Genomic DNA, 15,190 nt, shown 5'->3' with positions numbered 1-15,190 from the left:
GTTTCCACATCTTACCTCCAGTCCTAAAATAATATTTGGATTCATTCATTAATTTCATATTGACAAGTAACGTCAATGTTTAATTCAAGCTAAAACCCCCAAATTGTAATTCAATTGTTGTATTAAAAGGAACTTTATTAAATTGGTTTTATAAGTCTGTTTTAAATTAACCGGGTTAACTGGTTAATAAGATCCAATAATTTCTCAAACTGGAAATCTACCACCACTGTCAGCAGCAGCAAGGGTAGAAATGTTGACTTAGCACTTGCTGGGTAACAGGAATTACTCCATGGGCTACACACAAATTACACATGTGATCTGAGAACAACCCTAAGATGTAGTTGTTATTATCAGTTCCATCTTCTGAAAAAGCACTAAGCTCAGGGGAGGTTAATTATGTGGCCAAAATCACAGATAATAAGTGGCAGAGCTAGGACACAACTCAGGCACTGCAATCCTAGAGTCTGTGCTCTACAATCTCTTTCCTTTTGCTTCTCTTCTCAAGTCAACTTTTTAGAACAAGACTGTCTTGCTGGAAACCCACTCTGGAATCTCTAAGTAGTCCTTATGCAGCTGGTGCTTCGAACTGTTGTTTCCAGGGGTCCCAAAGAATTTGCTATGGCAATATCTGGTAAATCCTCCCCAAGGGTCAACCTTAGATATTCTATTTTACTGAGTTCTTATATTTGTTAAATATTTTTGGATTCTCTTTCATCTTCTTACCTAGACTGTCTTTTGGAGATTAAAAAATTCCGCAAGTTTCCGATCCATGTTCTGTGGAAAAGCACTTCTTTGGCTGGTTTGCTCAAAACTTCTCTCCCTCAAGTTTTACAAAGGGCTTACCACACCTTAAAACCCAAGGCTTTATTTCTCCCCGTCACTTAATTAAATTTCAGCTATGTCCTGTCTTTTAACTTTCCTTGATCTTCTAGCATCTTGTCCTGAAGTTATATAAAAGATAAACATCTCAGGATAGTGCACAGTCATACAGAGCTAAAAGCATGTGTCCTCCAATAAAGAGCTGCAACACTTTCTGCTTCATCAACATTATCCTGGGTTGAATTCTTAGTCTTGTGACATCCCCAAATTGAAATGAATCTGATACCCAAAAGCAAAAGACTCAGAATAAAAGGCAAATTATGTACATCAAATCACTATACCTTCTCCACCAAGACAAGTTTAAACAAATCAGGGAAAATGTCTTTCCATGAAAATTCTACCCTTTCCATGATTATATTTAAGATTCACCCTTAGTCTACATTGTAGTGACAAATTTTCACACTCCTCTGCTGCCCCCCTTCCGTGTCCTCAGAATTTTTTTTTTTTAAAGGATTCATGCACAAGACATGTCTACAGATACAGACACAAACTCTCTTCCCAAAGGGTTTATGTTCTAATTAGGCAAGGAAAAAACCAAAAAACAAAAAAAAAACAATCTTTGATCATCCATACTGTCTACAAACCAGTCCTGAAATATCTCAAAAGCCATCTGCCATGGAAATGCTGATTCACACAAATGAGTTGGATACTTTAAATAATATGCAGACTACAGTGCCTTCAAGTAAAAAGTATGATTTTTTTTCCCCTTCAGAAAATAAGTTTTTAAAAATGATGTTCCATGTGCCTAGAAAGATCTGCTTCTCTGTACCCCAATCCCTACTCCTGGCAAACCATTACTTTTAGTTCAGTCCTTGCCTTAAAATTCTGCCTTCTCTTTTCTAGTCTCAACTGAATTCTCAAATGATGCTTTCATATACACTCCAAAATTCTCTTTCAGAGCCTAATCATAATTTAATTTTATATTTACTTTTTTATTTGCTTTATGTAGACAGGAACCAGATTTACTACTATACCTAGCACTGCCCAACACACAGAAGGTACTCAATTATTAACTGACTGAATGAATGACTAAGCATTACTTGTGTAAATTACCGGATTCCCTCAATATCACAATCTCTCAGTAATTAGGCAGTTTGAGGAAAAAAAAAACAAAAAGGAAGCACACCACCTAAAATAACAGTGAAATTAGCTATTAAATTAATAACTTAAATATTATGATGTTTTTCCAAAAGTTCAAGACTACTAAACTGCTCTATTCCCTTAAAAGTTATCAGCTCCTTCACAAAGAATGAAGAATGGATTTCTTAAAATTTGTTACAAGTCCAAGTACAAAGTGCTTAAAATCCTGTGCAAAACTGTTATCAGGGCTTCCCTGGTGGCGCAGTGGTTGAGAGTCTGCCTGCCGGTGCGGGGGACGCGGGTTCGAGCCCTGGTCTGGGAGGATCCCACATGCCGCGGAGCGACTGGGCCCGTGAGCCACAATTGAAAAAAAAACAAAAACAAAAACAAAAAAACTGTTATCAACCTCTTCCTAACATTAAAATGAATTAAGATATTTTTCACTGACTCATTACAAATTTGGCAACTTAATCTTTCTGACTATTCTGCTCTTATAGCTACCTCATGAGGTACCCCTCCCAATAATGTGCATTCCAAGATGGCCAAAGGAACATAAATATACTGCAAAAGAAATACTTCAGGGAGGGAAAAAAAAAAAAAAAAAGATGGGAGCAGGCAAACACACAACAAACAAAATATAAAAACCATTTAGCAGTGGTGGTTTTGAAAAGTAACCTGTCTACTGGGACTGGATAGCTATTTAAGGCTAGTCTAACATACTATGCACTAATTTACACTAGATCCAACCCTCTAAAATAGCACAATATTAAACCTAGAACCTAGACATATATGTGTCCCAAACACTGAAGAAACTATCTTTGGACCATTAATCTGTATAAAGATGATTTAAAGATATAATTAGGCTAAAGTACTCTCAAACTTATTTAATTAATAAACATGCATTTGTTCAGTATACACAATGAATCAGGAAGGACATGGTTAAGTTCTCAGCTCCTGAGACAGAATCTTTATAAGTTAGTCCTCTTTACCATCCTTCAATGGTGAAAATTAAAGGCTTCTTCTGGCTACACAGTAGATACATAAGCATTTTATATCTATATATGAAAATAGTTTATGGAGGGTACTGATAGTTGTCTGATGTATTCACTCTTCCTACCCAATTAACTATGTAACCGATCCTCATTAAGTTAAAGCTTTAAATGTTTTGAACACTGGGTTCTCAAGAAATGAGTTGATAGATGACTATACAAAATACATATAGGGATTCATAAGACACTGCACTTAATGGAGCACTCCCTTTAGTTAAAACTACCACTAACCCTGTACTAATAGGATTTGATATCACTTAAAGATAATACTAAGTTAGCTTCTAGCTCTTCAGAAGATTCTAGAAGAAATTCCAATACGCTTACCCTGTCAAGAATTAAAGTTTTTTTAAATTTCATTATAGCCTCCAGAAACCATTCCATTAAGAAAACATCACAATGCCAAAGATACTTTCATTTTCAGCTATCAAATCTGTTACTTGTCACTCCCTATTAACTGAACCAAAATCTTTCACAAGCATACACCTTTTAAAAGCCTACCACTTCCTACTACAAACATACACACATTCTGCCCCAACACTGCATGTAACTTTCTCATCTCCGAATTTCCAAATTCTGTTCTCCCTGCTCAACTGTGGCTTTAAAAAAAAAAAATTTCAATGTATACTGAATCAAATTTTAGAATATTATTCCTCCTAAAGATGAGTAAAATCTGCCTTTTATTATCCTCAACTGCTTGACATTCTCTAATCTTAAATAAAAAAAAAATCGTAAGTTAAGATTTTGCTTATGTAGTGTTTTTGTCAATTATACTGTAATTACAACCAACCAATAATGTGACTACCACTAAACTAAAAAGATTTATTCAATGAAGATTAAGGTTTAAGCCAAAAACATGTCTCATAAAGTCATAAAGACAAGCTGAAGTAAACACCTGAGTTCAACTGCTATTAAAAATGAAACAGGGGCTTCCCTGGTGGCGCAGTGGTTGAGAGTCTGCCTGCCAATGCAGGGGACACGGGTTCGGGCCCTGGTCTGGGAAGATCCCACATGCTGCGGAGCAGCTAGACCCATGAGCCACAACTACTGAGCCTGCGCGTCTGGAGCCTGTGCTCCGCAACGGGAGAGGCCGCGATAGTGAGAGGCCCGCGCACCGCGATGAAGAGTGGCCCCCGCTCGCCGCAACTAGAGAAAGCCCTCGCACAGAAACGAAGACCCAACACAGCCAAAAATAAATAAATAAATTTATAAAAAAAAAAAAAAAAAGCAAAGCCCAAGAGGATTTAAAAAAAAAAAAAAAAAAAATACTGTTTAAAAAAAAAAAAAAAAAAATGAAACAATCTGAAGTTCTAATAAAATATCAAAGAAACTAAGAAATTGAAATGAAACTTGAGGGTAACAATGTTCTGATTATGGAAAAATTTTAAGTTGTGATATCGCAGTTACATTTCAAGAAATCTTATCTTCGCAAGAGATGCACTGAAATATTTACAGATGAAAGTATACGATGCCTAGGATTTACTTCAAATTATATGGGACATATAAAAGGTTGAGATATGGATGAAATAAGATTGGCCAAGTTTGAAGATGCAAGACAAACACGAGTTCATTACAGTATTATTCTACTTTTACATACATTTGAAGTTTTCCGTAAAATATATAGTTTCCCCCATAACACAGTATGTACTCTGCCATCAAAGACTCATGTCACTGTCCATGTAACATTTTATTCCCAATTGTCTTTTAAAAACAGCCTGAGGGAGAAGATTGTATCATGACAAGGAAATTGTTTTTAAAAAATGATTGAAATGTTATACATACACAGAATAAACAGAAGTTAAAAAAAGGGGAAGATTTTCAAAAGAATTACCATCAGGCAACAAACATCACTACTTATGCAGAATGGAAGTGTTAAGATGAAGATAAAAAATTAGGGAAGTTAAAGAAAATGTTAGAAAAAAGCTCAGCATGGTTGTCAATCATGTGCACCATGGTATAATGAAGAGGAACGAGGTCTTTGAGGAGACTCCAAGCATATATCACAAGACAAAAGATTCCTCCTTTTAGCTCATAACATATGCATGGTAATAGCTATACAGTTAACATTAAAAGCTCTCTCACCCAAATAAATCATACCCCTTCCCACACATCATTCATTCTAAAAGTAACTGTCTTTTACTAAATATATCACTTTACTTTTCTATCATATTTAAATGATACAACATTTCACCTAAGATATTGCACCAAGTAACTAAAAAATCTGACCTTTGAACTCCAATGACCACTGAATAGCTATACATATATTACTACCAAGAAAAAGAATCCATATTAAAAAGTCGTCTAGTAAGCATAAGAAGGTCTAATCTGGATTATTCTAAAGTTAGATGGCTTGAGACTCCACTAGCAAAGTCCCCTATCTGGTGGCAGAAAATAAAAACAGAGGGGGAAAAAGTGTTCATTTTTAAAGATAGTACTTACTTCAGAATGGTTTTTGCACTACTGCAGTCTTCAAATCGAATGGAGTAACCAACTTCCTGGCCCAACATCACATCCATTTCATCAGCAACTCTCTGGGCCACACTCATTGCAGCCACTCTCCTGGGTTGGGTACAGGCAACTCCTCTTTTGGGTCCTGGTAATGATCGCATGTACTCCACACACCACTGTGGAATCTATCAAATAATTTCACATTTAAATCAATTCTACTCTGCCTGCACATCAGGTATATTTAACATGAAGTGTTTTATCTCATTCTAATAATTTTAAACAAAATTCAATTTAGGCACACCACAAATTATTACTTATGACTTAAACTTGTAATAGCATGAGCTCTCCAAGCCGAGGAAGGGTCATGTATAACACTGATATGTCATAACTGTACTCCTCAGTGAGCTAGGTCCACTGAGGCTTTGCTGAATATGCTCTATGGTGTCAATATTCCACCACCAAGCATTTCTCTATGCACTGGAAAAATTCCAACTTACGAAAATTCTACTTCATAACAAATGGTAGTTCCCAAAAATATTCTAAGAAACTGTAACTTAAATTCCTATACAATTTAAGTTACAAATTTAGCTCATACTTGGTAAGCCAGCAGAATCTAACTCCTATCCTTCTCCCCTCAGAAGTATGCACAATGGCAACACCTTAGGTACATCTTAAAAGTTAATTTTAGTTAACTATCAATCTCAAATTCAATAGGACCTATAGAAGCAGCAACAGCACTTCCCTGAAGGAGGGCAATGAAGGGTAAACAAAGGAAAAAAAAAAAAAAAAAGACCAACAAGCATAAGTAGTTGGTTGTTGCCATGATGACACTGCATTTCCTGGCTGTTCCATTATCAACAGAAACTAAGAGATCTGCTAATTTAATGGTTCTCTACTCACTTACCTGGGAAAGAACCATGGGAAAAATCTAAGTGCTTACTACATTAAATTGGAAACCACTCCTACAAGAAAGACATGATGGATCTCCATCAAAGCCTCCAAAAGCCTAACAGATTTTAATGCTACAGGAAACATGGCATTTTTTTGGTATAGGATTTGTACAGTGATATTTGAAGAATACTAGTTGTACTATTACTACATTTTAGTTAGGTTCCTTCTGCAATTTTGTTTGGAGAATTTCACTTTCTGATAGGCACAAAAAGATAACCAAAAAATGGCTAACTATTCTTAATGGTTTTGAGTCAAAGTTTAATAGGAGCATGCAGAAAAAGCATTTGTGTAAAATTCAGTATTTACACTGTTGTCTCCCTTTGAATCCCCCAAATCCCTGCAATCCTAGGTATCCATGTATCTTAAGTATTTAAAAAAAAAAAAACTAATCCAAAAAATCACAAATCTTGTTTTGAGTTCACTTGCCCTTCTTCTCCACTAACTGCTACTAAATAAACTCATCTCTGAAATAAGGTTAATCATATAAGACCACAGAAGAGTAATATGAAATAAATATAACTTTGACTATGAGACAAAGGGACAGAGTTTTAAATACTGAATCCACCTATATCTACTGTGTAACCTAGGGCAACCCACTAAACCTCTCATAAATCAAAGCCTCATTTTGCTCATCTGTAAAATGGTGATTAACAACTTCCTTGCATGGCTGTTGAAAAACTTAAATGAGATAATACAAAGTACACAGTGCCTGGCTTTACCCAATTGCTGACTAAATGGGTGCTATTAATACTACACAAACTAGATAAACCAGATGAAATAATTCTTAAAAATATAATATTAATAAGCTTAGAGTTACATCTTTTCATGTATTTCTTTAAATTTCCATAAGGTGATAAAAATAAACCAACAGTTTTAGCTTCTAACATCAGCATTACATTTCCTCCATTTAAAAAGAAAAACCATACTCACTAAGGCTCAGTCTTTTATATAACAAAAGCCTCCAATCTGGGTTGCTATTGTAGCCTTCAAAATGTCTCCATGAAATACTCAAAATGATAGATTTGTGGCATTGTGTAACTTAAATTATACACATACAGGATAACCTGTATATGCAGTATGCTCAAACCTAAACATGTTCATAGGTACATAAACATGGAAAATCAGGCCCGTAGGAAACATAGCAATTATTTCTGCATGATAAGTAATTATTAAATTCATTTCAACACTTTCCTGAATTTTCCAAATTTTCTACAATAGCCAGGGGCTGCTATTTTTGTAAAATCTAAGAAATTTTCTGATGGGTCAGGCTCAAGCATCTGAAAATGAAAATATGGTTACCTCACTCATAGCAAGAAAATGCAAATTAAAAATTACACTGAAATACCGTTTTTCTCCTGTCAGATTTGCAAAAGTTCAAGTTCAGTAGTACACTCTAGTGGTTTCCCACACATGCTCTCATACATGCTCACGGAACGGTAAACTGATACGTTCCCTATAGAAGGCTATTTGGCTGTACGTTCCACAATTATAATCGATCTTCTGACCCAGTAATTTCTACTTCTGAGAATTTATCCTAAAGATATACTTGCCCATGCAAAACAACCATTAGAAGCAGCCTAAACGTCTATGACATGGGCCTAGTAAATAACGGCTCATCCATGTTTGAGAAGTATCCTAAATATATTTCTAATACAACACTAACGTGTGTTTAGTTCAGGGGTGGGGAGGACGGGGACACTATTGCATTGAGGTCACAAGTAAAAAGACTTTACTTAGCTCTTCTATTTTTTAAAAGAATAAATAATATTCACATAGTTCAAAACAATTATAAAAACAAAAACAAAGAAATGAAAATGACAAAAACAAAATCATTCCAATGGTTCAGCTCTCTCCACCCAAGCATTGGAAAACAAACCTTGCGCCCCCAAATATGTACCGCCCCAGATTCAAAGTGGGTGGGAGAGTATCACTGCCATAATTTACATAATAAAACTGGAAAAAACAGCACTGCTGTTTTTCCAAAGAGACTCAGGAAAATAGGTACTCCCTACAGGATTCCGACCCCGTAAGTCACTAAAAATTGCTAAACATAAAAGCAGCTATGCTTCAAAAAGTTCTGACAGACAGCCAATGAGAATAACCACCAGAACCAAATACGCAACATTTAGTAAACGTAAACATTAATAAAGTACGGACTGTGGTATTCAATAACTCACCTGTGTTGTTTTACCAGACCCAGTCTCACCAACAAGTACAAAGGATTGATGTCTAACCAGAATATCTGTAAACCTATCCTTGTATTCCCAAACAGGGAGCTGAAGCCGTTTCTTCAGAATATCATAGTATCGAGGCGTATGGGGTAAGTTGGTAAATGGATTAATGCACTGTGGAAGTGATGTGTGTCCTGCATGTCCGGTGTGTGTAGAATGAGCAGAATGTGTTGAATGTGCTGAATGTGCCGAGTGGGTTGAGTGAGCTGAATGGGAAGCTTTTAAAGGTGGTAATCCAGCACTGATAAGCATAGCATTCGTGGAAGCTCGCAATTCTTTCTCCTTTTCTTTCTCCCTCTCCCGCTCTCTATCTCCTCTATCTCGTTCTCGTTCTCGATCTTTAGACCGATCTTCACGATCACGCTCACGATCTCGATCCTTCCTAAAAACAAAAAAATAATAATAATAAAAAAAATTTACAATTGATTCCAAATTTTACGCAAAATGTTCATAGCGGCATTATAGTCACAAGAAAGTAAATGTCCAACAACCAAATAAACTGATATAAAACTCGAAGTATCAGAAACAATGAAAAATAACTTGTAATCAAGGATTCTCCATGCCTAATCCATAAACATCTTTCCCTTCCTTGATGATGCATCAAATTCTATTAAGGAACAGTCTCTTTCCACCTTTAGCCATCAGCTGAGATAACACAAGAACTCATTCTGCATGTAAAATCCTTTCCTTCTTAGAAATTAAAGACTGAGGGCAGTGTGGGAAAAAGGTAGGGACAAATTAGGCAAAAAGAGAATGGCATCAGTCTTTCCCAGATTCTCCTTCAGGTTACATGAAAAGGTATTTTCACACTGAAAGTATGTTCAAAATTTAGCAAGAACAAAGTCTTTTATTGCTTCTGGCCTCAAAGACAATTCCACCTCACATTACAGTAATACAAACAAAATTCAGAACAAAATTCTGAGTTAAAGAATTAGCAAGTTTGTTTTCCTAAGTTAACACTTTCCAAGTTTTGTTCAAAATGCATCTATTGCTCTATAAGGAAAACGAAAACTTTTTATTCTTGTTTTCATTGTTTACTCTTGCATGTATCCTTAACAGCAATAGTAAAAGACACTGGGAAGTACTTTGTAAAACCTATGTATACTTTGATCACCCATAAAGTGAAAAGTAGCTCATTTAAAAACAAGCTTCACTGAACACTATTAAGTTGTTTAAAATGTTTAAATTATGCAGATGACCACCATATTAATCTTAGGTCATTTAGCCAATTCTAGTATCTACTTCTAGATACTAGAGATGATCCCTAACCAATAAGAATTTTAAAATTATCTATGCTTATTCATTTTACTAATCTAGTTTACTTCAGACTAAATCCTATAGCAGACAAATGTGCCACAAGGTGTTTGGACTCAGATTTGAAATAGTGAGGCAACATGGAACCATGACACAAGCTGCTAAACATGTCACTGTTCCTTATCCATAACACACAAAAGACATACAAATTTCCCATGCCCCAATTATCAGCAGCAGACTAGGGAAGACCATTCATTCTGATGTAATGGCACATAAGCTGGGCAACAGTTACTCCCCTTGGTAGAATACAGCTAAAATGCTGAGCCCAGCATGAGTTAGGATGGTTCCCCAATTACAAAAATGGTAAGCTGACCAATTATATTTGATATTGTCCCTTCTAAAATAAATAATTCTATTCCACAGGAACTTGTCTAAGTAGAGAAAAACCTTATTATATGTACACAAATATTCATACACACATATTTTTTACATATATATAATCTTTTCACATATGTATATATAAAAAGCGATTCTCCCTTCCCCCAACCCAATGTTCCCTTCTACAGAATTACAGGACATACAAGCTAGGATCGAAGCTTCTCATCCCATCTGGCATAAAGAGAAAGAAATCAAAGGAACCTAAAGGATAACCTACTCAGCATACAAAATGAAGTCCCATAACTCAGAACTTAAGCTTCCTGGCCTATCTTCGCAATATACCATCAACCCATCCTTTCTTTGCTTCTCTCATTCTGCTCCAGTTTAAGGTGCTTGTAATTAAATAAGTATTTGCACAGCCCGAGAATGTGAATGAGAATAAGTTTACAACAGGATAGATACGTGTCCAGCAAAGTGAGAAGCACTGTAGTCAGGAATGGATTCAAAGACTAGACATTTTATAGTTCATAGAACATAAAGAATCCTTAAAGAACATCTGGTCTAAATAATGCATGTTTTTCAAGGGCCTACTTCACCAGAAACTTTATTACCAAAAATAACTGCAACAGAGGAAGCATAAAATACATTCTGAAGACACAAAGATTAAGTGCTGACCATGAATTGGGGTTTAACTCTGATGTAAGAGTAAAAGGAGCACGAGCACCTAGGTCACAGTCGCATAACCACTGGAAAGGTATAAGCCTCAATTTACTAATCTGCAAAGTGAGAAGTATTGATAAAATAGTCTCTTAGATTAAAATAAGAAAGCAAATTCAATCACCTAGAAATATTGCCTGTGATTCAAACTATCTACCTTCAACAGGAAAGGGAAGATAAAAATTAAGGGTCAGTGCGGGGGCGGGGGCCCTCAAACCCACTGCTTCATAAATACATACAGAATATTGTGTACATGCATGTTTTCTTTTTTAAACAGGCACCTTTATTATAAAGGAGTTTGTTACTTAGAAGATTTACTAATCGAGGTATAATGCTTAAAAAACTAATTATCAAAGCAGTGATCACTTAGCCACAATACTGGCAGGGAGAGACACAACAGGACACAGTTGTTTAGCACATGGTTCAGTATTTTATCTCAGCTTAATCCTGGCTCAGCACTTAAGCTAACTATATGACCACATTTATTTCTTTCCTCATCTATAAAAAGCTCTTGTGGGGTATTGCAAGGGTTAAATGAGTTAATATATATAATGTGCTTAAAGTAGTGCCTGGAACATAATAAATGCCCAATAAACATTGGTTATCATTTATTTTTTAAATTTAAAATACCACGTTAAAATTCTACATGGAGTAACAGAAACTAAAGAAATGCTAATGAAGACGTAAATTGGTTATCAAAATCAGAGTATTTTAAACAAGCATTGCTTTTAATCTGGTAATCTCACTTTCAGGGACTTCTAGGGATATAAGTACAACATAAGGATGTTCATCACACTTTTCACTTGTAAGACTAGGAAACTACCAAAACATCAGTGAACAGGAAATTGGTTAAATAAGTTATGAGACCCCTTTACAAGTGGAATACTATGCAGCCAATGGAAAGAATAATGTATATCCATTCCACAGTTTATGGCATATTTCTGGGTGAATTTTAAAAAAATCAAAGCACAAATAATACATATTAAAAGATCCTATTGGTATCAGACAGGATACCTGTGAATAAATATGCAGAGATCTAAAAAAATTTTCATCAAGGGATTAAATAAAGATGAGGATGAAGATTTGATAATTTTTTCCCCTTTTCTTTATATCTTTATGAATGGACATTTCTTGTGTTCCCTGGGGCAAGTTACTTAACCTCATCACAGAACTGCAGTGAAAACCTGTTTATAAAGCACCTGAAATAGTTTTGGGAACACTGTACGTATGTTATCTATGTTTCACATTTTTAACCGAAAAAACTCTTACCAGGCAGTAATATCAGAAACTAACATCAAAGTGAAAAATGTTCCTGTTTTCAAAATTTTTTCCATATTTCAACAGTAAGCTGTCTTTTGGTTAATAATTTTACACAGAAAATGTTGTGGGAAAAGTGGAAAAAGGAATAAGGTCAGTATGTAACAGAAACCTTCAACTTCTCTACCTGTTTCCAAACTTAAAATATAGCAAAAGTAAATAAAGCCACATATAGTTTGGGAGCATGAATCTGAGTAAAATCTCTCACTGAATTACCTTCCCTTCTGAGTAGCGGGGAAAATGGGACATCCATGTTTGGCAGTGGAGTTCACAAGACTGACAGGCCTACCCTCTCAGGTAAAACCACCTGCTACTTAGCAGGGCTTAAAAAAAAAAGAAAAATCTGCAAGACTGCATGACAGTCAACAAAAGTAACTTTTTAAACTATTAAATACGGAAAAAAAAAACCCTAAGCACTAATAAACACTCTAAGCCCACTGTTAAAGAAAGTTCTATCAGAAATGACATTCAGGTGACATAGAAATGAGTATACAAATGTCCCTCCAAAACATCTCAGAACTTGAGCTTTATTCCAAAGATGAACTCTCGTTCATTTACAGGTAGATGTCATATATAATATCCAAGAGAATCAAAAGGTCACCACCAGACTTAAAAAGTCCACATTTTTACTAAGGATGTCGGATTTGCAAGGAAAGGGGAACAAACCCATGTACATATCATGGGCCCACTAATCCCCAAAAAAGCATTTAAATGGTGCACATACACACAAATACCAGTAAGTGAATTCATTCCTTCCCCGTATTTTTTTTTCCAATCTGAATTCTGTGAGAGGCATTAGTTGCATCTTAGCCAGATGACAAGCAATTTATTTTTGCTTCACAGGAACAAAGAACCAAGTGTTCCCTACTTTACCAACCCATTGTAAATGTCATTAAAATAGGCTGTAATGACTCTTAACTACAGTCACAGTCTGTGTGCTGTATCGGAAAAAGCAACAGGCTAAGACTGAAAATTAAAAGATCAAGGTTCTAGACCCACCTGTAAACTGTAAGGCTGCACAAGCCACCTTAACAACTCTGGGTCTCCATTTCTCATCCCTCAAGTGGAGCCGAGTATACTCTCTTTAAAGTCACTTCCAGCTCTAAGGAGCCTGTGACTTGTAGCTCAAATGTGCTAAAGTTCTGCTGTGTGTGTTGGGGTGAGGGAGAGAAAGCTGACATCGAACACTGTAAACTAAGAAATTTACACGATTAAAATGTTATATATTTATGCTTTCCATATTCAATATACGGAAAACCACCAAAAAGTATACCCTATCCTGGCTTATACTCCCCAGACACAGACACCTCAATCAACCGAAAGGAAGGACTCTGAGTGAACAAAAGTTATACAGACTTGACACAGTGATTCTGCACACGTACACACACAATAAAATGCAAAATTATGCAAAGTATTGAAGATATTCAGACTTTCATGGCTCTGCCTGAATTATCCAAATAAATCTCTGTACTTCAGGAACGAAAGTACACACTGGACAAGAAATGATTTTGATGCAATTGCTAAGGTTAACTGTTAAATTCCTCTGCACCTTTAAGAAAAGGTACGTAGAAAGGAATCTGAAACACCACGGGCGTGGTCTATTTCAACTCCCAAGCAACCTCCCGACGGGCGATATTTTGCCGTAAACACTAAAAACTTTTGAAAAGGGCCTTCTTGTTTCAAAAGCTACCTAAGAACGAGGACGGGGGAGGGACACAGAAAACAAGAACTTATTGGAAAAAAAGAATGCCTTCTAATTGCTATCCCGGGGATGCCCAATAACTACTGTTTCGGCCAAAGCAGGAAATAAAGGAGATGGCGGGAGCGTGGGCAGAGAGCGGAAGTTTGCCTAGTATCTACTTTGAAGTGTTTGAATGGACCGAGGCACGCACTCTCCCGCCAAAGTATAAACTCCGCGGCTCCAAACCACCAGCCCTCCAGCCCATCAGGTATACTCCACGTTTTCCTTTCTCCCGGCTGACCCTCTACTCTCCCCTCCCCCGAGAACTCCTCGTCTGCACGCCTCACTCTACTCCCAGCACCTCCACCCCAGCCTACACCAGAATCCACGCGCTTCGCTCACTTTCCGGCCTCCGCTTCTCCCCTTGCTGGGCGCCCAGCCGCCCCCCAAGGCCCTCTCCCCGACCCCAATGCCTGAGAAGTACCTGGTGCCCTTGGAAACGATTACTCCCGCCGCGCCCTCCCCCACCCTCTCCCCGGGCTCCAGGCCTTACCAGGAGCCCAGGCCACGAGGTCCGCGGTTCCCTCCCGTCCGCTCCCCTCGAAGTGACTCTTGCTCGACTCCGCCCGGGGAGGAGGCACCCTACTGGCCACGAAAGGCCTCTCCGCTCTCCCGACTGGGCCGGGCGGCCACCGCGCCACTCAGCTCCCCGTGCCCTTGCCGGGCCGATCGCCTGAGGGTCCGCTCTCCCGCGCCCCGCCGCCAGTGACCCGAGCCCAGAGGGAAACAAAAGGGTCGGGACCCGTGGCCCGCTCGGCCTAGCCCTCCCTGGCCCGCTCCCGGCCGGGACCCCAACAAAGCCTGAGCCCCTGCCTCGCGTCCCCGGCCTGGCTTACCCATCGGTCCCCGCACGCTTCTTGCCGGAGGGGTAATCCTCCCCCAGGTCCAACCGGTGTCGCTTAGACATCTTCGGACTCTTCGAGCGGGCGGTTACGAAGGAAGAAAAAAAGAGAACCTAGCGGCTCTATCGGTGCAGTCGGAGGCAGCTACAAAACTCTGGAGGACCCCCACCCCTCCCGCTACAACAGCCTACACCGTGCGGCCGGAACCAGGAGCTAAAATGGCGGCGGCGATGAGGGCTGGGCCTGCGCGCGCGCTTCCGCGGTATGCTGTGCGTGCGTGCGTGCGTGCGTGCGTCCGTGGTGCGC

At 38.0% G+C, this 15,190-nt stretch overlaps 1 protein-coding gene across 1 annotated transcript in view; it reads right to left on the bottom strand.

The window, feature by feature from the left end:
• The window catches only part of DHX15 (DEAH-box helicase 15), a 51,452-nt gene extending 36,312 nt beyond the window's left edge, over positions 1-15,140 (bottom strand). The window contains exons 1-3 of the mRNA XM_082462058.1: positions 14,879-15,140; positions 8,582-9,017; positions 5,445-5,638 (exon numbers count right to left, since the gene is read on the bottom strand). Of these exons, the coding sequence (XP_082318184.1) occupies positions 5,445-5,638; positions 8,582-9,017; positions 14,879-14,949 (701 nt within the window). The 5' untranslated portion in view covers positions 14,950-15,140. The remainder of the gene's footprint in view (positions 1-5,444; positions 5,639-8,581; positions 9,018-14,878) is intronic.
• Between the last annotated feature and the right edge of the window lie 50 nt (positions 15,141-15,190).

This window comes from Balaenoptera physalus (genome assembly GCF_965194825.1).
Source record: "Balaenoptera physalus genome assembly, chromosome: 5".
NCBI classification, from domain to species: domain Eukaryota; kingdom Metazoa; phylum Chordata; class Mammalia; order Artiodactyla; family Balaenopteridae; genus Balaenoptera; species Balaenoptera physalus.
Note: the sequence above shows the minus strand (reverse complement) of the source record. Positions and strands in the feature narration are given on the sequence as shown.